Below are 25,438 nucleotides of genomic sequence, written 5' to 3'. Positions count from 1 at the left end.
AATTTCTCATTACTTTCGATTTAAGTCTGAAACACGCTTTGAAATTGCGTTATTCAATTTGAAAATATTCCTTTATGTCATTTCTTGGTGTAATTGCCGGTTAGAGAGGTTCTGTCATCTTCAGTAAGCGTCCAATGCATCAGCCAAATTCAGTGGGAAGTTGCAAATCGACTCTGTAATTGAAGTAAATAGAAATCGTTGTCATAGCGCAACTCGGTCAGTAATGATAGGGGAGCACCCGCGATAATTGGTTAACTTAAATAGTTAACCCTGACGACAAATCAATCTATTTTTACGTCTGCATACGTTGAATCACTGTAAAATACAACTAATTTGCCGTCTGGAAAGTTTATTGAATGGAAGCAATTATCTCGGATGGCTCTCGGTTGCGCGGCCGGATGACGTAGTTGTTAAACAAACGCTTGAAGAGGCATCGGTTCGAAACCCAGCAAGGGCACATATCTTTGTTTTGACACGTGATGCCATTTTTGAACGATTTAAAGGTACATCTGAAAATTGTCTTTTTTCACCCACATTGTAAATTGATGCAACCAGGCGTAATTATGACATAGACTCGACGATAAATACAAAATAAATTTTTCTGCCTTTATTGGAACTTCTGTTAGCACAATACACAAGGGAGACTTTTATCAGAAAGTTCCTGAGTCGTCTCCTAATATTGCGCATACAAGGTGGCAATATCTGTATCTTGGCACGTGCACCGGAATAAGCTGCAGCCAACATTCCATGCAATTTTAAGTAGATTTGTTCTTGCGTATTTATGGGCATTACTTTTGAGGAGCTGCGCGATTGACCTTTGTAAAGAAGAAATGGTGAAATTCTGTCTATGTCGAAAGCGAGAAAATGACATTGCTTCATGTTTGTTGATGCTTGATGTTAATCTAGAGTTATCATACGTTAAGACGACGTGGAAATGAAAACTTTTAATTGCTTAAAAGAGGACAATGAATCAACATGATAGCACAAAAAGTTAGTCATTACCCAGATCACAAGAACTGTCCCTTTCGCATTGATTCAACATCTGCAAACGTTGAATCAACGTAAAAAGGACGGATGACTTTGGCCATATGAGTACCGACCTTACTTCGAATGCGATGACCAAGAAATGGCTCGATACATTATTCATTGTTTTGTTTATTGAACTATATGTAACTGCGGCTTCACGTTGAAATTATTTACACTAATCTTACGTTAATATATCCAAAAACTGCAAAATTTATTGATCTTTTTGCTATGCTCTCAAGTCTCAATTACCAAGCTCGCAGAGAATACTGACTTTAGGTCCAAGTAGCCTACTTGTGACAATTCTTTTGAACCAGGGAAATGCAGCGGAGTGGCAGTATGTCCAGGAAACTCTGCTGCATTACTTTCAGAGGTGTACAGGAACCGGACCCCGACCTTACTGTGTTTCACCGGATCTGGATCTTTTTTTTTTTGAAGAAACAGGATCCGGATCCTAAATTTTCATATTTTTTTTTAATTTTGTGCACAAAGATACAAAATCTTAATGAGCACATGGCAACATTTCCAAACCTGTAAAAACATTTTAACTACTACGTTTGTGGCAACACTAAAATTTTGGTCAGATTATAGTGGATGTTAAGACTATAGATTATCCAAATTATAATCATTAGCCTAGTTTTGCTTGTTGCATGTTTACTGCAGTATGGGTTGAAGATGTTTAATTTTAGAGAGGTAAAATATGCATGGGTTACAAAGTAGGCTACTAGGTCTACTTAAGTTTTATGTCATTATTAAGCTTACTACACTACAACCTACATGTTTTAGTTGTTGCTTTGCTATGCACTGAATGGATATTTCAACAACCATAGTGGTTGTCATGAGGTATGTATTTAAATGAAGAAAGACAACACATGGCAAGTTAGAATGCTTGTCATATAGAGACCAATAGTGATATAAAAGGTGACCATGCAGTAATGCATGTTGTACGGTAGTAGTCTAAGCAGGGCATCATACACTTACTGAGTAGTAAGCTACTGAATTTAATGAATCCATTTTGTAAACGACTTTTACAAAAAGGGTGAATCCATAGACACCTTAAATAGAAGAACTCGTAACTCGCAATCTCGGGTTTTTAAACTTGGGTCCCAAAATCGACTAGTATGCGTAATTTGCGCAAATTGCGCATACATGACTACGACTTACTGTAGGCTACTATGGCTAACTGTTGCTAAATCTATTGAAAATATCCACAACAATTGCAGTTAACGAGCAAGCAATGTTTGCCAATGAATTTCAGCACAAATGAAATATGGTTTGTGATGAAACAGTTGAATTAAGAAGTTGGTCAGCAGCGTAACAAAGTTTGAAACCGTCGAAAGCATGACAAAGAAATGTGAATTGCAACTAATTGCAACGCTTTTCACAAATTGCAACTGAGCACATAAAGAACTCTCTGTCATGAAAGAGGCGAAAATGCATGTTGCACCCTGGCGTGATATTGAAGCACTCTACAACGAAGATCGTAAAACAGCATCCGTTTAACAAAGGTGACATACACAGCTGTGTAGGCCTACCCCAAGCCTTTGCGGAAAAGAGTGTTCCTTTTGTTTGACAGATTTTTCACGAAATGACTGTGGCTTCCCTTTCCACTTTGAAAAAGCTACTCGATTTTGTAGTGATGGCACTATCATTTTTGTGAAGCTCATCACTGACTGGTTCTACATGATAAATGTCAAGGATAGCTATTCTGCTATGAACATGCAGGATGAGTGTCGTCAGCCGTGGATGAAGGACTACACTAGTTTCAAAAAGCTTTGTAAAAATTTTGACGGGGTGTCCCCTTGAGCCTGGACAGGTGGTCATGATCGAATGAAAAGACACGAAAACAACTGCAGATACATTTGTTGTGTCAACAAGAACGAACATTCAGGCTGCACAGTTATAGCTGAGGGAGTATAATTCCAGTCATGTCTTACCTGGTGTGTTTGCTGATGAAGCGCTTCAAAAGTTCTTTGGCCAAGCCAGACAACGTAGTGGCGGTAACTTCTATATTAATACTGAAGACATCAAAGCAGCTGCTGAAACCAAGAACCTCCTTGCTCTTTTGAATGATTCTACCCCACAACTGTCTGGGTGATGTTGAATGCGATTCTAACATTCATATTAACGATGATTTTCTGAATATTGCTGACACTGAAGAGCTCATTGCTTATAATGGCTCTATCAAACACAAGATTGTTTTTCTGGTTGGATATTTAGAACACAAAATTCGATCTTATTTGTCGGGAGTTGAAAATGAAAATTTCTACGATGATGCAATTGATTCACCATTTCTTTAGAATTTGAACCGGGTGGACGGATGATACACAAACTTTCAACGGTTCATTTTGTTTATTCAGTACATCACATGATTGAGAAGTAGAACTTTCACTGCTGTCGAATTCGCGTAAGCCAAATTTTAGCACATATCAATACTCAATAGCCCAATGGCTAGAATTAAAGCAGCTTGCATGACAGATGTCCAATATTCTTTTGAAAGGATTTGTTCTGGACAAAAGCGACTTGCTTGTGCAGGAGAGAGAAACTTTTTACTTAAGTAGGCCTGTTTTAAAAAAAATATGGCATTAAATTAGCTCACAGCTGACGAATAACTTTATTGAATATAGGCTACGCATCTATTCTGATATAGCCTAGGCCCTAGGCTGATGTCATTGATGTACCTCGAACCAGTTTGTAGTTTTAAATCTTATACGTTTTAAACGTATACTGAATGTTAATTCAAGTTCTTGTTCCATTGACTTAAGTAAAAAAAACACCCATTTTTGCCAAAATTGTAATATTTTTGCGACTAATAAGCTTCAAAAGACCTTTCATTGATATTTTAGAACAAAACAAGTGTGAAAAATGGAATCCTTGCCCCCCAAAACCCTGTAACAGACATCAAAAGCAAAGTTTTATGAATAATTTATACTACATTTTAGATGGACCCAAGTTTGGATTTGGGACCCAAGTTCCAAATACCGAGCATAGCAGATACTAGTCCTGCTATTTAAAGTGTCTATGGGTGAATCTGTCGTATGGTGAAATACGTTCATAATAACATTTCAGACATAAAATTACTTCGGATATGTTTCGGATCCGGATCTGAGATATCTTGAAATTGCCGGATCAGCATCAGATCTTGATCTCAAAATGCAAAATCAGGATCCTAAAATCTTGGATTCGTACACCTCTGATTACTTTATTCTAACTCTTTATGCGCTCTTTGAAACATTTCATGTACCTTTTTAACTGTGTTCTACTTATTATGATTTTGAGAAAGATATCGATTAATTATATATTGAGATGCGTATTAGATTTTCCACTTATGTTTGATGTGCTGCCAATCTTCATCAATTGAATCCAAAGCCATGCCTTATATTCCCTGATTAACTGACATACACTCAAATTTTAATCTACAAGAAGTCTCGGAGTTTGGATTAATATTACTTATTATAATGTTTAATTAACGAAACAAAACTTTTTCTTGCTCTAACAGCCATAAACCCCGTGGACACGTCGATCTAATAGTTAAAATCTTCCATATTTCTCAGGCGTATGATGTCACACATTGCAATTGGTCTTTCTCAGCTACAAAAGAACAAAAAAACATTTTATTTGCCAGAATGCAACGGTTTGAATGGCAACAGCTCAAACACCTTTTTCAGTGTATGCATAATTATTCACACCGTTGAAGTGTCTTTGTCTTGAGAATCCTTCAACGTGACGTCATCGGCTTTAATCCCATAAATTTCAACCAGAGGTGTTGATACATGAGTGATATAAATATCAATGTTACTTGGTTGGTGGAACACCGCAGAACCATCATGTTGAGCATTAAGACTTCAATTTATTGCTTATGGTTATTGTGCGTTTGTTGCAGGTTACACTTTCAAGTTTCAATTATTATCACTGACAGTTGCATTTCCGTAAGGCTATTTTACCAGGAATGTTGAAGAAAAATCGAAATGATTTTGTGTTTGGTATCTCTAAGCACAATTATCTTTAGGAAGATTAGAGAAAGTAATGATTCTTGGTTTTGAACTTAAAGCTTCGGAGCATAGTACCACTTGGGAAAACCAACCTTTTAGTACTGCTGTTACAACAATTTTTGTTCATTTTTGACAGGTCTTAAACCACGCCCCTTTGGTTTATTCTTGCAGAAGTTTGTTAACTCTTAAAAACTTGATAGTTCCACTTTGTTCAGGTGCGCAAAGGGGAATTTGATGGCAAACCTAGACTTACAATATTAAATCTCCGACCTACAGAAGATGGGCAGTTTGAAGTGGAGTGCCAACTTACAACTTATAATCTTAAAACAGTTACTTTTAAGGTAGGAAACTGTAAAGCTAGATATGTCACAAGTAATGTTTTGTCGTTCACAGTAGATTTTATCACCCTTGAAGTTGTTCCAACAGACACCTGCTAATGTTTATTGCTAAAATGATTAACTTCATAGTTGAAACTCTGTTTTGTCTTCACGTGGATGGAATGTACTAAGCAAGTTAACAAATCCTGAAAGCATTCTTTTATTTGTCAACCCCGATGGTAGTTTGTATGGAAGTAAATAATCTATACATCATTGTGCAATTTAATCCTGGCAACAGCTTGCGAGATATACTTGTTCAAGTGCTTTTTACCTTTTCTTTCACAGTTTATCATTGATGAAGACACACCGGACGAAATCGCTGATAAAATGCACCAGGCAGAATACTTGAAGGAAAAGCACAAGGAAGCTTTCAAAGAGGAAGTTCGTCTTGTTTGTTTAAAGGCAAAGCATCAGATTGAGAGTGGAAACATGGACATTGACTCCCTCAAACAGGAAGTGAGCTCTGTGTCAAACCCTTCTACCATCTTGCCAATATCGGAGTCAGCATCCACGACTTCTCTCAATCCTGCAGATGTTCCAAGGGAAGAGGTTATTCCCCCTGCACGCGTAGATGAGATTAACTCCAGTGAAACTGGCTCAGTCTTTGGATCTCCTAGGACGGACCAAGGAGCTGATGTCACAGCGGAACAGCAGTTGGACTCGGCAATGACGTCACCGACATGTTTACAGCCCCCTGCTTCAAGACCAGATGCTGTTGAAGCTTCCAATGCAGCCTTGAAGCAATATGCTGACGCCAGTACTCATATCGCTGCTGTGCTATCAACTTCTACATCTGCTCAACTTCTGCAGCGATCCCCAAGCTGTTCCAGTGTTGCCAGTCTCGGAAGTATCGGTAGTGTGACTAATTCAAATCCTGCACCTGGCAACGCTTCATTCCCCACCAAAGAGACAACCAATGTGATGACCAATTCCTTCAGCAATCAACTCAACAGTGGTACGTCATCTCAAGTGACCTACACTTCACAAGCTGGCAACTCTACTTTTTCTTCATCATTGCCCCAGAGCATTCTTAGCAACACCTTACCTAATGCCACGCCGAAGCCCAATGACCCTGCCCCAGTGGGGGCTACCTCCTCTGAATCCTACGCTTTCTCGGCTGAAGGGACGACTTCAGAGGAATCGGTGAATAGTAACTACGTAACCACAGACATCAGTCGTAGCAAGCCAGACGTTGACACAGCGAGTGAAAGCGGCTACAACACTGTAGCGCCTTATTCAACCACAGAAAACGTACCAGAAGGTGATACAGGTGCCACATCTGACTACACAGGAGATAATGCTGCAACGGTGCCGACTTCTAATACACCAATAGCCGTAGTACCGATCTCTGTGGACGGGAAGTCTGTGCTTATTTCTCAAGTGGCCGTTCCAAAAGAAAAGATGCATAAATTTAATCCGCTCGATCTTGATAAGCAGCTGACAGCGATCCTATCACATGCGGCGCAGACAACTGGGGCCAACGTCGAAGAAATGAAAATAGACGGCAATCTGCTTAACATGTTTCAGTTTGTGGTGCCCATGACGATACCTCAGGATGGTTCTGCACAAAGCAGTGAACCTACTCCTGCTCCCCTTGACGCTACTAAACAAGACACCTCTCCACAGACCTACACGACCACTATGGAAAAAGGTTTAATTAGCACCACAATAGCTTTAATCCCCATCACCCAATCTGGAGTTGCAGCTGAAGGCTCTGATAAGTCTTCTTCGAGTGCATCCGTTAAACCTCCTGTTCGGGTCGTTGCTAATATTTCTAATCAGCCTGACATGTCTCAGCTTTCATCTCCAGTCAAAGAAACGATGACTTTTTCTTCTGTCATGGAGCAAAGCATAGTATCTGATAACGAATCGCCATCACCACATTTTACTGAATATCCTGCCCAGCAATTACCAGAGATCACTAACAACTCCAATAACTTTGTCGACACAACAAAGGTTCAGCCCGTTGAGGGGCAACACTCTGCAGATGCGAATGCTTGCACAGAGAGCACCTGTCCATCCAATCGCTTTCAAGTCACCAAAGTTTCAGATGAAATCGTGCAGGAATACAATCAAACTAGCGATTCTATATTAAACTTGAACAATGAAGCTGTGCCAGCCTCCACCTCTGCACCGTCTGAGGAAAGTGGAACTCATAACCACACAAGCGCCACCATTGCTGATGAGAATATTGATCTTACCATTAACATTGATCCTGAAAAATGTAGCGATGTTGAGTCTGCAGCTGGAATTAATTCTCCTAGTCAAACTGTCGGTCGCTTTCAGGTCACTCCTGCAGTAGCTCCCTCTGGAAGTGATCCTCCTATGGAGCAAGGTAAAGATGCTGCTTCAAACACTCATCGTCAACTAAGCTTTGACTCGGATCGACAATCGACTCCTGCAAAAGTGCCAAATTGTCCGGATGAAAATGTCTTGCGTGAAAATTTCATGGATACGTCTGAGATATCTGAAAACATAAATGCAGGTAATAGTTTGGTAAATCGACCTCAGCCGATGCAGTACGCCTTTCAACCAGGTTCTTTACTATCTAATTACGTTATGATGCCACCGTCGTATCAATACAATCAAACACAGCAAAGTCTGCCTTATACAGACAAACAATACCAAGACAGCAATCTCAACCAACTGGTCTACGGGCATTCCTTTCCTCCAAGAAACTCTGACATGCGCCCACTCATGGATACTCGCAGTACTCTTCCTGAAGAAGCTGATCCTACTGATGGTAATATACAAAATCTCGCAAGCACGTCGTTGCACCTTCAGTTGGAGCAAGAGAGCTTGAACAAAAGACGGAGGACATTCAGCAACAACAGCGAAAAGAGCTTATCTTCGTTTGTGGGTGAGTGGCGTTACCTTGTCATGCTCGGCAAAATAAAAACAATCTAGAGCAGGGGTCACCAACCTTTTTTGCATGCGGGCCACTTTGGCACTAAGGAGAGCTGTGGCGGGCCGCACTAATAAAATGTTAGGTAGGTTGACTCTTATGCTAAAAAAGAACGCATTTCGTACCCAGTATCCAGCGTTATATGTTGTTCATATTTATGTTGGAATACTGCAACAACAAAATTGATCGAACAACGCTACTTCCAGGCCAAGCTCCTTTGACAACACTTTTGACTTTTTTTTAACAATGACTAATAAACGAGGCCATTTGTTTTGCGCACTTGTAGCGAGGCGAGCGGTTTCATCAGGATATTCATCGCCAAGCAAGAGTGGTGTTGTCACTTCGCTTCACAAAAGATCTTGCAATTAATAATTTTAGTAAACAAGGAAATGTTTGACACATCGCAATACAGGCAACAATAGTGACCTACAAACATATCAGCGAAAAAGAGGCTCCAATAACAGAGAAAAAGAAACCAGGCACCATGAAACAAATGCTTGTAGAAATCACCCAAAAATCGTAATTCTATCGTAATTTATGAACAGTCTTCGCTTTAAAAAAGCAATGAGTTGGTTTTTCATCCTTTTTGTAAGAGTCTATAAAACCGTCTTTCTTTTGTTATAGACAACTGTCACTTGCGGTGCTTATCAGCGTGGCAAGAATTTGTTGATTAACAACATTTTGCAGAACTTGCTTCGGCAGTAGATATACTAAAATTGGAACGATACAGAGAAGATTAGCATGGCCCTGCGCAAGGATGACACGCGAAATCGTGAAGCGTTCCACATTTCTTTAAAAAAAGAAGAAAAAAACCATTTTGCAGTAGGCCTACTAAGCTAAATATTTTCGTAATACAATCAGAAAAAGTCTTTAAATTTAAATATAATATTTTGCCAATTTATTATAAATTGAGTTGGCACACCGACCTATTTTGCCAACAAAAACTTGCATAAAGACAACACTGGTTGTGAAACACAATAACGGTGAAACGCACACTAGTGCTTACATGACATTTGCAAACTTAAAATAAGCAACCCTATGCTCACAGACATTTTCAAAATCGAAAACAGACGTTTTAATCAATCACTGGGACAGTGCGGCTGGACATCGCATTGGAATAGCTTTAAGCAACCCCCACCTAGAACTATAATCTGATTGGTCGGTCGGTGGAATCGTATGCAAAGCGAAAATATGCTTCCCGGAAAGTATTTTTTGCCTTCGTGCTCTTTAACTCCTCAAGAAAAGTATTTTTGGTTATACTTGTACGCTGATATCTTTCGCGGGCCGAAGCGATACAGCGTGGCGGGCCGCATGCGGCCCGCGGGCCGCCATTTGGTGACCCCTGATCTAGAGAAATAACACTGGTCTACACAAAATTTCAGGTTTGGGTTTTGACAACTCATTTTAGCTAATTTTGGGGCGCTGAATCCGAAAATGAACTCAGATTTTCTCTATCACATTACGTTTTTGAGATATAAAATATCCCTAATTTTTGAAAAAAATCAATTTTTGCCCCCCTCTGTTGTCAAAACAAGGAATTCTGATGCAATAAACACTGTTTTACCTGCAATAATCTAGCTTTAATTAGCAAACAAGCATTCTATGTTATATTCACACAAATTTGCGTTGTCTTTATTAAAATTTCATGCCTTGGAATAAAAAATAGGCATGCAAAAGGGCAACCATAATAACATCAAACGCTACATTATGCTGACGAACATGTCGATAGGACAGTGACAAGGTATTATCTGAATTATAGCCTACAGTTCACACAATATGCACATAGACATTCCAATGGAGTGCAGAAATTCTGAAGACACACACAGAAATTGCAAAGTGCCAAAATAAAGATTGACTCAAAGGGACTTGGGCAGGGCGAGTTCAGAAACAGTCAAAAAAAGAGCTTTCATAAAATACGAACTCTTCACTTATAAGCTTAAAAATGCTCTTTTGAGGGAGTTTTTTTATGAGCAGCATCTGGAATTTCTCTTTTAAAACTCCAGCAATAGTCGGCCATCATTATGACAATCCCACCGACATTGATAACGTTCCTCCATAATTTTATTATCCTGGTGGAAACGTTCACCCTGTTCTTCACTAACTTTCCCAAGGTTTTCTGGAAACTCATCCGCATGGCTCTTCAAATAGTGAACTTTGAAGTTTGATGCTCATCCTGCATTCCAAATCTTCAAAACTAAGCAGTAGCTCCCTTAAGAGATCTTTATAATTTTCTGCTTTTCTGTTTCCCAAAAAATTTCTCACAACAGCACCGAAAGCATTCCAAGCTCTAGCCTCGAATGGCAACATTGATTTTACAAAATTTTCATCCTTTAACAATTGCCTGATTTGTGGCCCATTGAAAATCCCAGCTCTTTTTTTCTCTTCACTGAGACCAGGAAAAGCATAACATATATACTTAAAAGTTAAAACACTCTCCTTCATGATCCAAAGCTTTTACATATTGTTTCATGCGACCAAGTTTGATGTGAAGAGGAGGCAAGAGGATCTTTTTGATATCAACTATCTGATCACGTATGATATTTTTGTCTCCATGTGTCAAAGTGAGCCTTGGAGGCCACTCTTCTTTGTTCCAGTGCTGATCCTTTGCCCTGCTGTCCCAGTAGCATAGGAAACATGGGTATTTGGTGTAGCCATTTTGTTGCCTCTTTGAGTTGGGTTCCAATTCGTTTGAGTTCCAATTTTGGGTTGGCTCTTTGGCCCTTTTTGAAAACCAGTTGGTTTCTTAAGTTTTAGTTTAGCCCTTTAGCTTTTTTGGGCCTTGTTTGGCCGTTTTCAAAATGTGAGGGATTGTAGAATGTCTTTTTGCAAGTGATTCTTTTTGCCTTGTTTTCTGGTGACGGTTGTAACACAATAACACTAGCTAGGCTACTGTGGCAGTGTAATACAGGTATACTATTTTATTTTAATCGTGTTTGTTGGACTTGATCCAGAAAGACTAGGATGCCAAAGAAGTAGAAAGCAAGATATGAGAGCGGTACCGTACCGGTAGGAAATACAATAGTAGCCTACGGTAATTGGGGAAAAACTTACCACAGACATTGTGTATGCTGTGAACTCGAATGGGAGGATGATAGTGAATTGAATGTGGAAATGTTTGGCTGATTGATTCCTATTTCAAACAATAATGTTTGTCGATTTTCCTTATTTTTGTGTACGGTACACAGTAACTATTTCCGTAACTAAGGTATTACTTTAATTATTTTGTTTAGGTGAAATATTTAGCTATATTGCTAAGCCTAAGAATGTGTTGCTAATTCAGTGAAATTGCTTCTTAGTACTTGAAAATTGAGTTGGCCCTATTTTTGGCCCCTTGTTTTAAAAGTTGGCTCTTTTTTGGCCCTTTTTGAAGTGCAATTGGGTCCTTGCCAAATTTACATCTGGTAACCCTGCTGCATAGAGATAGCAGCTGACCCACCGATAACGCCTGAGAAGCCAAGACAGGAAGTTCAAGCCAGCATGGAAAAACTCAACGCTACCAATCTCCACTATGTCCTAATACGATTATCACAACAGGAATTTTTTTTATTTTAGAGGAAATCTGAACCAATTTATGAATTTAGTGTAAAAATATCTCTATGTTTGAAAGTTTATAGCTGTCAAAAATAATTATATTTGACATTTTACTGCACTAAAAAGGGTAAAAATTGGTCAATTTCATAAAATAATGGCAACGATAGAATGAAAACTTGATGTGATAGAGAAAATCTGAGTTCATTTTTGGATTCAGCGCCCCAAAATTAGCCAAAATCAGTTGTCAAAACCCAAACCTGAAAAAAAAAGTTGAAATTTGTAGACCAGTGTAATCAATAGCGTTTCGTGTTAAAGTGCACATGTGCATTCGGCCAAGTCAAACATGCAAAAATCTATATCTGATAGTGATTTATGCAATTAGCCTAACCTTTTTTCAACTTGCTTTATATTCCTCGATTTAGGGTCCGACCCGGGTCTGCAACCTGAACTTTCGTACGATGGTTCAGCAGTTGAGAAACGGAGAGCCCCTACGGTGAGTAGCTGACGCTCATTTGTTGTGTTGTTGCTCTGTATCTGACATACAGCTGCAAGTTCATCTTGATTATGACTGGGTGCGGTGTGGATACTCTTTATCTCTATTGGGAATGAAAATATTTAAACTGATTGCTTAAGAAGACCATACTGCGATCATTAGGTTGACGTGTTGGTCGAAGATTAATTTTCATTAACAAAGTAGATTTTATTCCTGGTACCAGGGATTCATAGAATTACGGGATGACCAACTAGGCTACGTTATCTGACAAGTGGAGAGTAAAGTACTGTTCAGATATTATTGTCTTTAAATGCTTAGTAATATATTTTGTTGGTAATTACCCTTTTTCATGCAACACAAACTAAAAAGTTCTTTATCTCGATTTTGTGCAACTTTAAAATTCGGGTTAGTTTTAAATTTTTAAACAGGCTTTGGGTGACCATTGCTTTAAAACTGTCAAAAAATATTTTTTTTAAATTTAAAAAATACCTGGGATTACTTTACCCTCCACTTGTTATATAACATAGCCTAGTTGGTTATCCCTTAATTTTATGAATCCTTGTCTGGTACTATAGTTTCAATAGTATTTTTTACATTGTTATGTAACCCTCGTCTGGACTGGAGCACCCCGATATTGCTAATGTATCTTCAAACAAACAACAAAAAACAACACCGCATGGAAATTGAATACTGATTTGTAACAGACTCTTACACTCAATCATTAGAATTATGCTGAGTTCAATATTTCATCCAGGTATCCCAAAGTGCAATAGTACAAGAACGTATTCCTAATGCTCCTGTTGCAAACATCACTGTGTCGAACCCTCAGATCACGGTGCCTAATCCCCGGATGGTACAAGTGGCCCAGGAGAAGAGGCCACGGTCTTCCCTTGATTCCCCCACACGCTCTCAATATGGAGATTTAAGTGATGATGACACTGATGGAGAAGATATGGAAGAGGAAGATGTTGATTTCAAAAATCTCATTAAAAAGTGAGAAGTCGTATTGCATAAAAATGAGTTGCAGCAAGTAGCGTGATCGATGTGTTCATCTTTTTATTCCTTTGACGAAAAAAGCAGAGTCGATCTGTTAGTTACATTATAAAATACATTAAGCCGCCTTTATTTATCAGTTATTATTTCAGAAATTGATAATTATTTTTAACCTCTTGTCGGCTGCATTGCCAAGTGGTGAGAGCTCTGGAACGACGTTCGAAAGGGCGCTGGTTCGACACTGCGCAAGAGCATGCGACTGTGTCTTTGTAAGACACTTAAAGGCATGCCTGAAAGTGGTCACGAAGATTGGTTTCCTTGCCTTCCCGTTCACTTAATCTAAATCTTCTATCACCGGGCGTAAGCCTGGATACGACATTGGACAAACAAACAAAAACAAACCACTTTAATGAAAAATTAAAAAAATGTACAATCGTTTTCTCAAGTAACCAGCCCGTTATGCTACATGTGATTATCGGCTTGTTCAGTTGTAGACAACAGATGAAAGTGTCTCCTGATCTGTTGCCACCCTTGACAATGCGATCATCTTCACAGGCACCAGCGTGAGTTGGAAACCTTGATACGAAAGCATCGGGAACAACTCGACAAGTTGCGCAAAGCAAAGAAGAAAAGGCGAAAGACAAAGCTACAAGCTCAGAAGCAACAAACGGTCACTGTCCCCCTATCTTTTGTTGCCCCCCACCCCGTACACCCTCCTACCAACGATACCCCTAACCCTTCGACAAGCATTCCGGAACGATATTCTGAAGCGTATGACGCGTCCACTCCGTCGGTAAGTTAGGTTTTTGACAATGTTCATTGCAATTTTTATCTACAGTCAGGGTTGCCATACCGTTCTTATTTCTAAGATTTATCCTTCTTTTGAAGGGCAATGTCTTAGTAAAATTTATCGTCCTTTTTTCTAAGTCTGAGAAATGTCCTTGTTTTTGACTTGTGTCCTTATTTTGTCTTAAACAGACATTACTCAGCAACAACACTACATTTAACATTACAAAAAAAATGAACAAACGTTTTCGGCTAGTCATACAGACCTTTTCAAGCCTATAAGAGAAATGTCTGTCTGTTTGTAAGTGAAATATTTTAAAAGAAATAATAAAGAAACATACAGTATCACAGCAAAAAATATCGTCCAATCTAAATAACTGAAAAAATACACAGCACAACGGGTCAAGTATTTGAGCGGTAAAATTAATTGTTCAGAGAAAAACTCAAGCACATTACGCAAGATGGACAGAAGCACAACTCGAGATAGTGGCACAGATAAATCAAAAATACGAGAAGCACAACACGTGACTATTCAGTCAATAATGGTTAAAAGATGGGAGGCTCCACCAGCAAAGAATTGCTTGTTGAGCCCGTGGGACGTGGGTTGAAAGATTTAATGATCAATGCCTCGTGAACCTTGGTGTCGAACTCGGACAAACAGTTACGAAGAACAATTTGGAAGGACTCCAATGAGGGTTTATTATTTGAACACGATTGGCAGTTTCTAATATGATATTTATTCACTGAGTGATATTTATTCACATTCACTGTCTCCGTGCATTATACAACAAAGCATTTGAATTTAGCTAATTTTAATAAAAATAGTGCAATTAAAGATCATATTAGAAACTGCCCAGTGGACCAATAGTACAGCTGATAACCTCTCATAATGATAGGAATTGTGCAAGTTATGACTAAAGCATGAAATTTTCACCAGTGTTAGTATATACCATAAGGGTCATTTTAAGATCGGGAGGTAAGTCAGATTTGACCTCTGATGACCTTGAGAGGTCAATGACCTCAAAGTATCAGAATATTGATATTTGACGTCATTGGTTAATCTTAAAGGTGTGTATGATGTACAAACCATGCATACGTATTATAATAAAAGTGTCTACACATTGTACAGAGTGCTGACTGTGTTAGTGTGTTGGTCATTTTTATCAGGGTTGCCAGGTTAGCCTTTTTACGGCTAAATTTACAAATTTGGCCTTTTTTGAAGTCGTTTGGCCAAAAAAACTGGGTTTGGCCTTATTTTGACTTTTTTCATATTGGTTGGCTCCAAATTTTTTGTTTGGCTTTTTTGCATTTAGCCTACTGTATTTTGTAAGATTGAAACAACAATGGCAACAGTTGTCTTTTATTCTTTCAGTAGTGGTGATTGTTATTTGTTAATGCGCATGTGCAGAGTGTGCAGGCAGCAAGGATGAAAGTCTTACACTCTTGCTCTTGTAGCGATGGTTGTTAGTTTGCAGTGCCCACTAAGATCTACCATGAAACCGAGAGGTGTTGGCTATGCATCATTGAAAGAAGACCTTGACCAGTTCAAGAAACTTCGTCACATGCCAATGGAACTCGACGTCAACAGACTGGATGATGGCGATGGCATAAAAGCTAACTTGAGGAGACACTGTGCTCAGTGGCACAAGAAATGTCGTTTAAAGTTAAACAAAAAATGTTTGACCAGCAGAACAGAGCAGAATCCGCTTCAGGACAACAATTTGGCATCGGTACTCCAAACCTGCGTACAAGATCAGCAGCTGCCCACAGGCTTCTACGGTTAACCAAGCCTATCTGTTTCTTATGCAATAAGCCAGCTGGCACTGCAGACTTGCACCAAGCAGCTACAATGGGAATTGACAAGAACGTTCGAACATGTGCCACTGAATTGGAGGACACTGAACTGCTGGCCAAGGTGTCTGCAGGAGGCACGATTCTCATTGAGGCAAAATACCATCGCAACTGTCTCCGTGCATTATACAACAAAATCAGACCAGCATCACTCTAAGACGAGGGCGATGATCGATTGCATGGCATAGCCTTTGCTGAGCTGGTGGTGTTCATGGAGGACATGCATGAAGATAAGGATAATACCCCTGTACAGTGTTTTTTTTAAGGTGTTTTGGGGGATCGAAACGGTCCCCCAAATTTCTCCAGCGGTTTCCCAAAATTTGGACTTGCAACTACAGTAGAAAAGTAATGGTTGTTTCTCGCTATGTATTGTCGATAATACGAATATAGCCTACGATCAATAGTTCACGTCCGGAAAAAAGAATAAGTGGAGGTACAGCTAACAGCTGAATCAAAGAGTTATTCACAAAAGAAGTGCACCTTCGATACTCATCAATGTTTATTTCTGATTTATGGCGCATAATGATCAGTTTTACGTGTGGAAACATAACAAGCAGAAGCCAACTAGCACACTTTGCTTGATTGTGCAGCAAACTTGTTTTGCGGCCGTGTTGGGCAGGCTGTTTGGTCGCTGTCACCATCATTTAAGCTGTGCCTTGTCAAATAATTCATTTTATGTTGCATTGATTGTATGTAGTTATGGCTATTTTTTGGTTTTTAAATGAAACACTTGCGGTCTCTTAAAACTACTTAGCGGTCACCCAAACCAAACCTTAAAAAAAACCTGCCCCTGTATTCAAACTCTACCACGTGGCTAACCTCTACAAGACCAGATTAGAGCAGCTGGGTGCCACGGTAACCAACAGGGTACACAACCAGACTGAAGGATAGGCTTCTTTCTGAGTTTCCGGATCTGAGAGCGCATTCGCAGGGCCACTTCTCTTGTTTGAGAAAGACATAGGTCCCGCTCCTGCCCTGATGAAGGCCTGTGATCATGACAGTGATGTGATGTTCCTAGTAAGAGCAGCACAGTAGTCCGTAGAGAAATGTTGAGACAAGATTCACCTTTGACGATGCGTTCCGAGCTGATTCTCAGATAAATTCTCTGACACCATCCCTCCTTGCTCTGGTTAACATGATCCTCGATGGGGCGAACATCAAGCACCAGACTCAGTTGGTCAACACAGCCAACACAACTGCTGCGCTTACACTATTGCAGCTACTGGTGTTCAACAGTGTGAAGCATGCATGTTGCATAGAGTCAACCTCAGTGTGCCACAACCGCGAGAGAAAAACCAAATTCCCACTCTACCTGACCCTAAAGATTCACGCTGTGACCAGGAGTAGGGGACTGATCGACGCACTCTGGGATGTGTTTCGTATGATAGATTACTGCAGCTCACAGCAGACATTTTCAATGGCGTCTGCCAGCCCTGCAACATGGAAGAATTTGCCTACCCAAGCTGCTCCAGGGGTTGTTCACTACTGGAGATGTTGATAATATTGACCATAACCCTAGCTCTGCTATGGCCAAGGATTCTAACCATGGCACTGGTATAGCCTTAATGCAACATCCATCACACATAAATGGTGGACACGACCTTGGTGTATTGATGCTTGGGCAAGACATCTTCACTTCTAAGACGGTAACACCTCTGCCTTCAGTGTACACAAGTGTGCCACCCATTGCCATGAAGACAAAGCACTTTACTGCACCGGCTGTACAACTTCCGACAAGACCTCTCGACCTGCCTTAGATAACATTCCCTATTCCAGGTGGCTTTCTGTATACATCTGTGATATGAAAAACCTCATTGACAAGCACCTAGATATCCTTGCAGAATTCAAGTCTGGAAAGTTTGTGGTACACATGACCAGCAATTAGTTTTCTGTTATGGCGATCGACCAATGTCATGAGCAGAACAACGCTATAGTCAAAGGATCTGGTGGAGCTATTGGACTGACAGGAAACCCTGGAGCACTCATTCGCTGGATGGTGGCAGGGCCAGAAATAGCCAGGATCATTACAGAGTTTTAAGAGCAGGCCACGAGAGGACATGACGACATCAGGCATTTTCACCATGACCAGAAACCTGGAGTACAGACAGCCTTTGTGAAGGATGTCAGGGCACTTATGGAAGTGTTTCAAGAGATGAGAAACCCCTTTCTATAGAGCTCTCAAGATTTACTGGTCCTTGACACGAGGTACATCGTGGAAACCCCAGTGGCAGAAGCCGTGAAAAAGATTGAATCCCTTGGTGAGAAGCAATATACCATGTTTGTTAAAGAAAGGCTGGAACTATGCACGAAGCCAGTTACAGACGCACTGACCAAGAGCAAGTTGCCGCTCTTCAGTCGGCCACGCCGCCACAGACAAAGACGCAGTCAAAGCAGAAGATGCAACTCGCGGCAGTGAAGAGTGACTGTAGTCTCTTCTTGAGGCTGTATATTGTATGTCAATCACGTGACGGGGATCTTGACCAGTTCTCCCATGAGAACCAGGCAGCTCCACCTTCATTATCAACAGGAGGCCAACTGCGCATTGGAGTCAAAGCAGAACTACTACATTGCCTGAAATCAGACCAAACTGAAACCACAAGAGCATATATGGTTGATATCAAAATCCTTGATGGGGCAGCTATTGTTCAAATGCTTAATCCTGTTGCGGCAAAGAGTATATGAACACAGTTTTTGCACTTTACATCTTCACTCAACTGGAAAAGGTCAAAAGACTGGACCTTGTCTGGAATGTATATCTGCCTGACAGCCTGAAGGGGACCACCAGACAAAAGAGGGATAAGGGCATCAGGAAAAGAGTGGATCCCTCTGCCATTATACCTAAGAACTTCCTTGGTGTTGACCAAAACAAGACTGAACTCTTTAGTTTCTTGTCACGAGAAACCATTCGTCTTCCAATAGCTGATGGCAAGGAAATGTATGCGACCTGTGGAATTGATGTCCTGTGCTCTCCTGCCGAGTCCGACTTGACCAACCTCTCCCCGTGTTCTCAGGAGGAGGCGATGCACGCATGCTTCTACGTGGAAGATGCTGTCCAAAAGGGGATGAGGAAGGTGACCATACCCACTGTAGATACTGATGTTGTGGTACTGGCTGTGGCTTTCTTCAACCACATTAATTCTGACGAGCTGTGGATAGCTCTTGGTACTGGGTCTAGCTTCGGGTACATAGCTGTTCACCGCTTGGCTGCCGCCATGAACCCAAGATGATGTGCTACTCTCCCGTTCTTTCATGTCCTCACAGGGTGCGACACTGTGTCTGCATTCGCTGGCAGAGGGAAAAAGACTGCCTGGGAGATTTGGACAGTTTTTCCAGAGGTGACTAATGCCTTTGAAGAACTACTACGCATGCAAAGTGATGTCAGTGAGGAGTCAATGACACTGCTGGTCCTGAACTCTGGTCCTGAATCTCAAGTTTCCGAGCCCATCTGACTGGGGCAGGACAAAGCAGGCTTCTGGGTGGCAGCCTTTCTGGACGACACTGCCAGAGGCATCAAAATCTTGCCAAGAACTGATCGGTTATAGGTGAATTGTTTGTAAACAGTTGTTCGTAAAGCAATTGTTCGTAAACAATTGTTCGTAAAATCAATTCTTCGTAAAGCAATTCTTCGTATACATCTATTCTTCATATAAGTGAATTGTTCGTGAACAATTTTTCGAAACAGCAAGGTTTGTCTTGCAATTTCCGATGAAGGTGCGTAATGCAAATTTTCCTGAATAACCAAGTTACGACGACACAAAGAAATAAGCACAATGAAAAAGCGCATTTTTTGTTATTTATTGGAATACAACAATTGCCTGTGTTTAGCAATTTTTTGCTTACACTACCAATACTACTTTGAGTAACTTCGTACAAATTGTCCAAGTTTAGTATGAAGTATTGTGTGCAATTCCACGCAAGTAATCACAAATTTCATCATCTTGAAAGTCTTGACGCCAAGTTCGGACGACTCTAGTTAGTCTTTCTGCACTGTCCTTGTACTTCTTCTTTGGAGGGGGTCCTGCCTGGCCATTGACATACTGTTCAATGCGAACCTCATTTAGGTTTTGCTCTCGCTTGATTGCAGATATGAACTTCCAAATATCTGGATGATTGCAGATACCTGGAACATGAATCCTCTGTGCCATCCTTCAATGCTATTATTAGTTTTGGGAAGGCCACTGAGGACGCCATCATAGCAGTTCCACATTTGAATTGCAAACATTGGAGGACGGCGTCCTTGGCGACGATCTGGGCGCCCAACCCAAGTGTCTTCAAAGTAGTCAATTACTGGCTGAGCAACATCTGGTAATACATTCCCATCAATGAGAATGTCAAAGGCTCGGCTGACTTCATCAATAGGCACAAAGGCCAGAGACGACAACATGCGCAGCCTCAGAGCAAACTCTGCACTTGTCTCGTACTGCTCCATCAGGCCACTTGATTGCGTCTTTCTCCAAATGCACTGGCACAAATGGAAGAAACAGCCACGGTGAGTTAAAAGTGGGTACTCTCTGCTTACTGCATTAACCATGGCCATCTCAAAGTCAGTCATGATTGTCTCTGGAACAGCAACTGCAGGTAACAACTCCTTGATCTTTTGCAGCAGATGAATGTATGTCCCTCTCCTTTTGTCCCCCAGCAGGGCATACACCAGAGGCACTGAAGTGTTTTCCTTCAGTCCGTGTATTGTGTAAAGCTGTTCAAACAGTGAAGGCACTGTCTTGAAGGTGCCGTCAGCATACCAGTGCTTTGAACGGGCAAGGAGCTGCAGATTTCTTTCAGTGGCAAAGAGGACCATACGGTTATCTCCAGGCCCAGAATCATAGGCCAAGAATGTTACACCAGCAAACGTTTGCTTGTACTCTACTGGAAGCACAATGTCACAGAGAGAATGTGGGATTGCCGGGCCTGCATTTTCCTTCAATCGCACTTGGGTGACTGCCCTTTTCATGCTCTGCACACTTGGCAGTTTTGCTGCTGTGGCTTGACTGAGTCCAATAGTTTTTGCTGAGACGAGGTAACTTGGGGCATCACGACTGTCTTTTGCTGCACAACGAATATTTTCCAGCATGATTGTGCTCACCTCTGGATTGTACAATGGCTGCCATAGCAGTTGTTACTCGTGCAGGACATTTCTTATTAAAATGCTCACATTTCCAATAAGTAGTTTCTTGCCCTTGTGCGTTAAGTGCACTATAATCTTTGTAATAAAGCTGGCCACTATACAAAAGTTTTGGCTTTCCTTTTTCGCTGCTCACAAACTGTAATCCCATTCTGAATCAGGGACTCTACACTCTGTCTGCTCGTCTACACTCTACAGGTACAGCACGTCTTTAAGCACAATTAGCACATCTCTAGCATATAGGCTACCCTAATTGATTGTTCGTAAACAAGTGTAACTGTTTTTTTTTTAAAAGCTGTAGCCTAACTTTTATGAACATTTGTTTACGAACAATTAGTATTACGGTCAATTGCATGCCCGAAGAATTGCTTTACGAAGAATTGATTTTACGAACAATTGCTTACGAACAATTGTTTTACGAAAAACTGTTTACGAAAAAAACGTCGGACACCGAACTGATCCACTGCAACTGCAAGAAGGGGTGTACCGGCCACTGCAGGTGCACCAAGGCTGCATTGAAGTGCACTGCATTATGTGCATGTTCGGGAAACTGTTAGCTGCGATGACACACCTCGACATTTACACGGCAATATGGATAATTTGTCTGTAGCCTATATCATTACCGATATGTACCATTCGTGTGTCTGAGGCCCCGCCTGGCCTCACTGTACTTAAAGCTTTTATACTTTTATACATTAGCCTCTGCCTAATGTACATTAAACGTTACACTGCAGCAAATTATCATAACATGTCTTTCAAATAATTCCCGAGACAAACAAACTGCACCAGAATCGTAAAAAACTGTAATTTAGGTCATTGACCTCTCAAGGTCATCAGAGGTCAATCAAATTTGACTTACTTTTTATAATGAACCTTATGATATTATGTACTAACGCTGGTAAAAATTCCATGCTTTAATAATTATCATGACATGTTTTTCAAATAATTCCCGAGACAAACAAACTGCACCAGAATCGTGGAAAACTGTAATTTAGGTCATTGACCTCTCAAGGTCATCAGAGGTCAAAACTGACTTACCTCCCGATCTTAAAATGAACCTTATGATACGTACTAACACTGGTAAAAATTTCATGCTTTAGTCATAATTTGCACAATGATTTTGCTAACCCGCTGCACTACAAGGAAAGGAACAAACTTAGTGAAATCACAGTCAAATCCCTGCTAAGTCAAGTAAACGTAAGCCTAGACCTGAACTGTCCTGAGATGTAGGAAGTATTTTCTACAAACAAAGAGTTGCTGAAACAGATTGTTTCTGGCAAAAAATATGGAATGTGATATATCATGGCACGTATAAATACAAAGATTTGTTCAACAACGTTTGTTTCGTATGAAAATTTAATTTTTCAGTTGTCCTTATTTTGGGATCCATGTCGATGTTTTTTTTCTCACGCATGTCGATGGCAACCCTGTCTATGGTAAATAAATAGTTAAATCGTCGTGTTGGTACATTTGTACTTGTTAAGTTTTGTTCTTGTAGTCTTTATTTGCAAAAACATGTATATATAATCCCATGCACCAATTCTGCAATCTGCATTCGTGGTTGACAGTTGTTCACTTTCTAGCAAAGTAAATTTATTTTGAGCCATTTGTCATCTAATTTGGAGTAACTTCATCTTTTTGAATTTCACTTTCAGTTTCTCTGGCAATATGTTTCATGGAACACATTTTCTTTCTACAAGCTCTGTTGCATTCTGTGATGCGGATTGTATATTTGCTTTCAGGCCTTTGAACAAGTCCCTGTTGTAGAACGAGGCCAGCTAGCCGTCCCACAACCTCGCAATCCTCCCGATGCTAGCAACAGATCCAACCATGTCAAACCAGGTATGTTACCAACAACCTTGCATGATCATATGAATCATCTTCTGGTTGAGATAAGTCCAAGATGGTTACCAACAGCCATTCACCACCAGCTGGTAAATTGATACTACGGATATCTTCTGCTGGTTTGTGAAGCCGGCCAGCATCAGTGTGATGGTATTGGTGTCAATGGTTTGTATTTCATGGTATGGAGGATGAGAGTCAGTCTTTCATTCGGTGGATCTCAGTAACAACGCTTTAAGTACTTCAATCAGCTAATCTTGGTGCTGGGTGCCATTGCGAGTTACCACAAACCGGTCTGGACTGAGTTTCCAAAACCACTTAACCACTTACATAACCATTTTTAAGTAATATGTTTTGGCATTGCCATCACTTAGTTTTTTTTGTCATGTCAGTTGCCAGTCTGTTCGGGTTTTTAGAAAGGTAACTTATATCATAAACGTGACCCATGTCTTCTAGCATTTAGTTATTGTCTCAATGTCCCATGAATGTAAAGTGAGAGTCTCGTGTCAAATTAGACTTTTCACTAAATATTGGCAAATGTTTTCTACCTTGGTCCAAAAGATGTCACTTTCATTTGTTGGTTTTTTTTGTTTCAATTTCTTGATTCTTTATGTTCGACTTGAAACTGAGCATTATGCTGAATGTTTTATGTGACAATCTATTTTCAGCAAACTATTTTAGTCGATAATTATATACCACCATTGGGGAAAATGCATTTCCGCAGATAAGTTAGATACATTGCCAGTGGGGCTAGACTACCCACATATTGATTAACAGGTTGTCACAAAAGTTTTGAATATTGGTGAATTTATACAACTGCTTGTTACCCTCAATTGTAAGTCAGACAATATGAAAAATAGATGATGATTTTGTGATGTGCACTGGCTACAGTACATAGGTGATACCTAAAACTTATACTATTTTATAGTTTTCAAAATGTTTCAATGATTTTGCTTAATTGGAACACCCAGCTTAGGTATGACTCGGTGCAGGTAATTGATTATGACGTATAATATGAATTTGTTCAGCCCAGATGAAAAATAGTGGTGATTTTATGTCTAATTCAAGACTAAAATAAACCTTTCTTTTTCAGTCTGGCCTTTTTTGTTGCTACTTGTTGCCCTTTGTGGAAAAAAAATTACTTACAGGTCCATGGTGTGTTTGTGTGTCTTGCTCACTGTTGTCTGCTATTGTCATTTATGTATTGCACGGCATCGTTGAAACTAACTCACTTTTTTCTCTTTCTTGCATCGTTGTTTGCGACGCGAAGATCCGTATCTAATGGCGTCTTGCAGAAGTTCAAGGTATGGAAGGTATGACCAAGTTCAAGTGAACGTCCCCATGAGCTCTGGGAGCGTACCAGATAAGTCTAGTGTGTCGTCGTCCCATGTACCAATTTATCGTGTCGTGAATGCAGGCCAAAACTTCTGTGATGTACCACAAGGCTCCATGTTTGAGCCGATCAGCAATAATAGATATGAAGCGTTGCCAAAGGAATGTACCAGAAATCCTTTTGTTTCGTCTCCCATTCACAGCCCATTGGAAGACCCTAGCATGACGAGCATGAGAATCCACCCAGAGTCTCTCCAAAGGCGAAGAAGTGAGACTCCCATTCAATCTGCTTCCGAACCTGAACTTCAGCCTCACTTTGCTCATCCATCAATTGCAATGATGAAGAATCACCAAAAAAGAAGATGGAGTGATGCTCGTCCTTATCAAGACCGTGCTCTCCAACTTTCACAAGCACTTACATTTACTCCGAGGGCATCGAATCCCTCCAGTCATATGTGCGAAAGTGATTTTGCATCATCCACTGCTTCATGGAATCATTCTTCTAAAGATTGTTCAAGTAGATTTCAGGGAAATCGTGTTTGGAGAAGAACTTCTTTGAGTTCCCAAGTGGAAAACACACTCGGTATAACTTTTTGGTTGTTTTAAGTTGCTCTTCACTGCGTTTGAGTTGTGTCAAAACCAGATTCGTGGTGACTGTTGTTGATTTGAAGCAGCGATAGCCAATGATCTGTTTGGCGTGTTATCACCGATTGTGTGGTTGTAATTTGCTATTTGAAGTTTTGCTTGGGCGAATGTGTGCACGTTTATTTGTTGATTTGCAACCGCTTTGCTTTCATTTTCACGCCTTTCATATTAACAGGTGACCTCCCTGATTCCAGGCCTGTTCGTAAGAGACGGCCTTCGTTTTTGAAACTACGTCGCCAGTCTGATTTAGGTCTTACTTCAGCCTACCCAAGGTCAGAAAAAAGGGACAGTGATCGTGGCCCATCGTCAGCCACTTTGGAATTTAGTTCGTCTATGCCTTATGGGGATTGGGAGGCATTACGCCAGAACGAAAAAGGTGCCTGTGTGCCATTTTAGGTGGCTTTAGCCAGTAGAGGTTGGGTTGAAGTTATTATCTTTCTGTTGGAAATTGGTCACTTAATTCGTGAATAGCGGGTATCAACTAGTCTTTAGTCTTTACTTTTACTGTATCGAAAATTTTCGTAATTTGTTAATTGTCTTTGCCGA

General features: G+C 40.4%; 1 protein-coding gene and 1 non-coding gene across 5 annotated transcripts in view; both read left to right on the top strand.

The window, feature by feature from the left end:
* The window catches only part of LOC145767619 (uncharacterized), a 68,472-nt gene that overhangs the window by 39,458 nt on the left and 3,576 nt on the right, over positions 1-25,438 (top strand). Inside the window, exons 13-20 of one of the 4 annotated variants that reach the window (XM_082579473.1) lie at positions 5,231-5,356; positions 5,678-7,877; positions 8,007-8,252; positions 12,251-12,321; positions 13,076-13,314; positions 13,870-14,107; positions 22,816-22,915; positions 25,068-25,268. In XM_082579473.1, coding sequence (XP_082435599.1) covers positions 5,231-5,356; positions 5,678-7,877; positions 8,007-8,252; positions 12,251-12,321; positions 13,076-13,314; positions 13,870-14,107; positions 22,816-22,915; positions 25,068-25,268 — 3,421 coding nt within the window. Of the gene's footprint in view, positions 1-5,230; positions 5,357-5,677; positions 8,253-12,250; positions 12,322-13,075; positions 13,315-13,869; positions 14,108-22,728; positions 22,916-25,067; positions 25,269-25,438 lie in introns of those variants that run through there. The other 3 variants (XM_082579472.1, XM_082579474.1, XM_082579475.1) reach the window with 3 other exon arrangements.
* Positions 8,988-9,089, top strand: LOC145767734 (U6 spliceosomal RNA). Its single transcript, XR_014288884.1, has one exon. It is a non-coding gene; the product is annotated as a U6 spliceosomal RNA (small nuclear RNA).

This window comes from Aplidium turbinatum, chromosome 3 (assembly GCF_918807975.1).
Source record: "Aplidium turbinatum chromosome 3, kaAplTurb1.1, whole genome shotgun sequence".
Lineage (NCBI taxonomy): Eukaryota > Metazoa > Chordata > Ascidiacea > Aplousobranchia > Polyclinidae > Aplidium > Aplidium turbinatum.
This window is presented reverse-complemented; position numbering and strand designations above follow the sequence as displayed.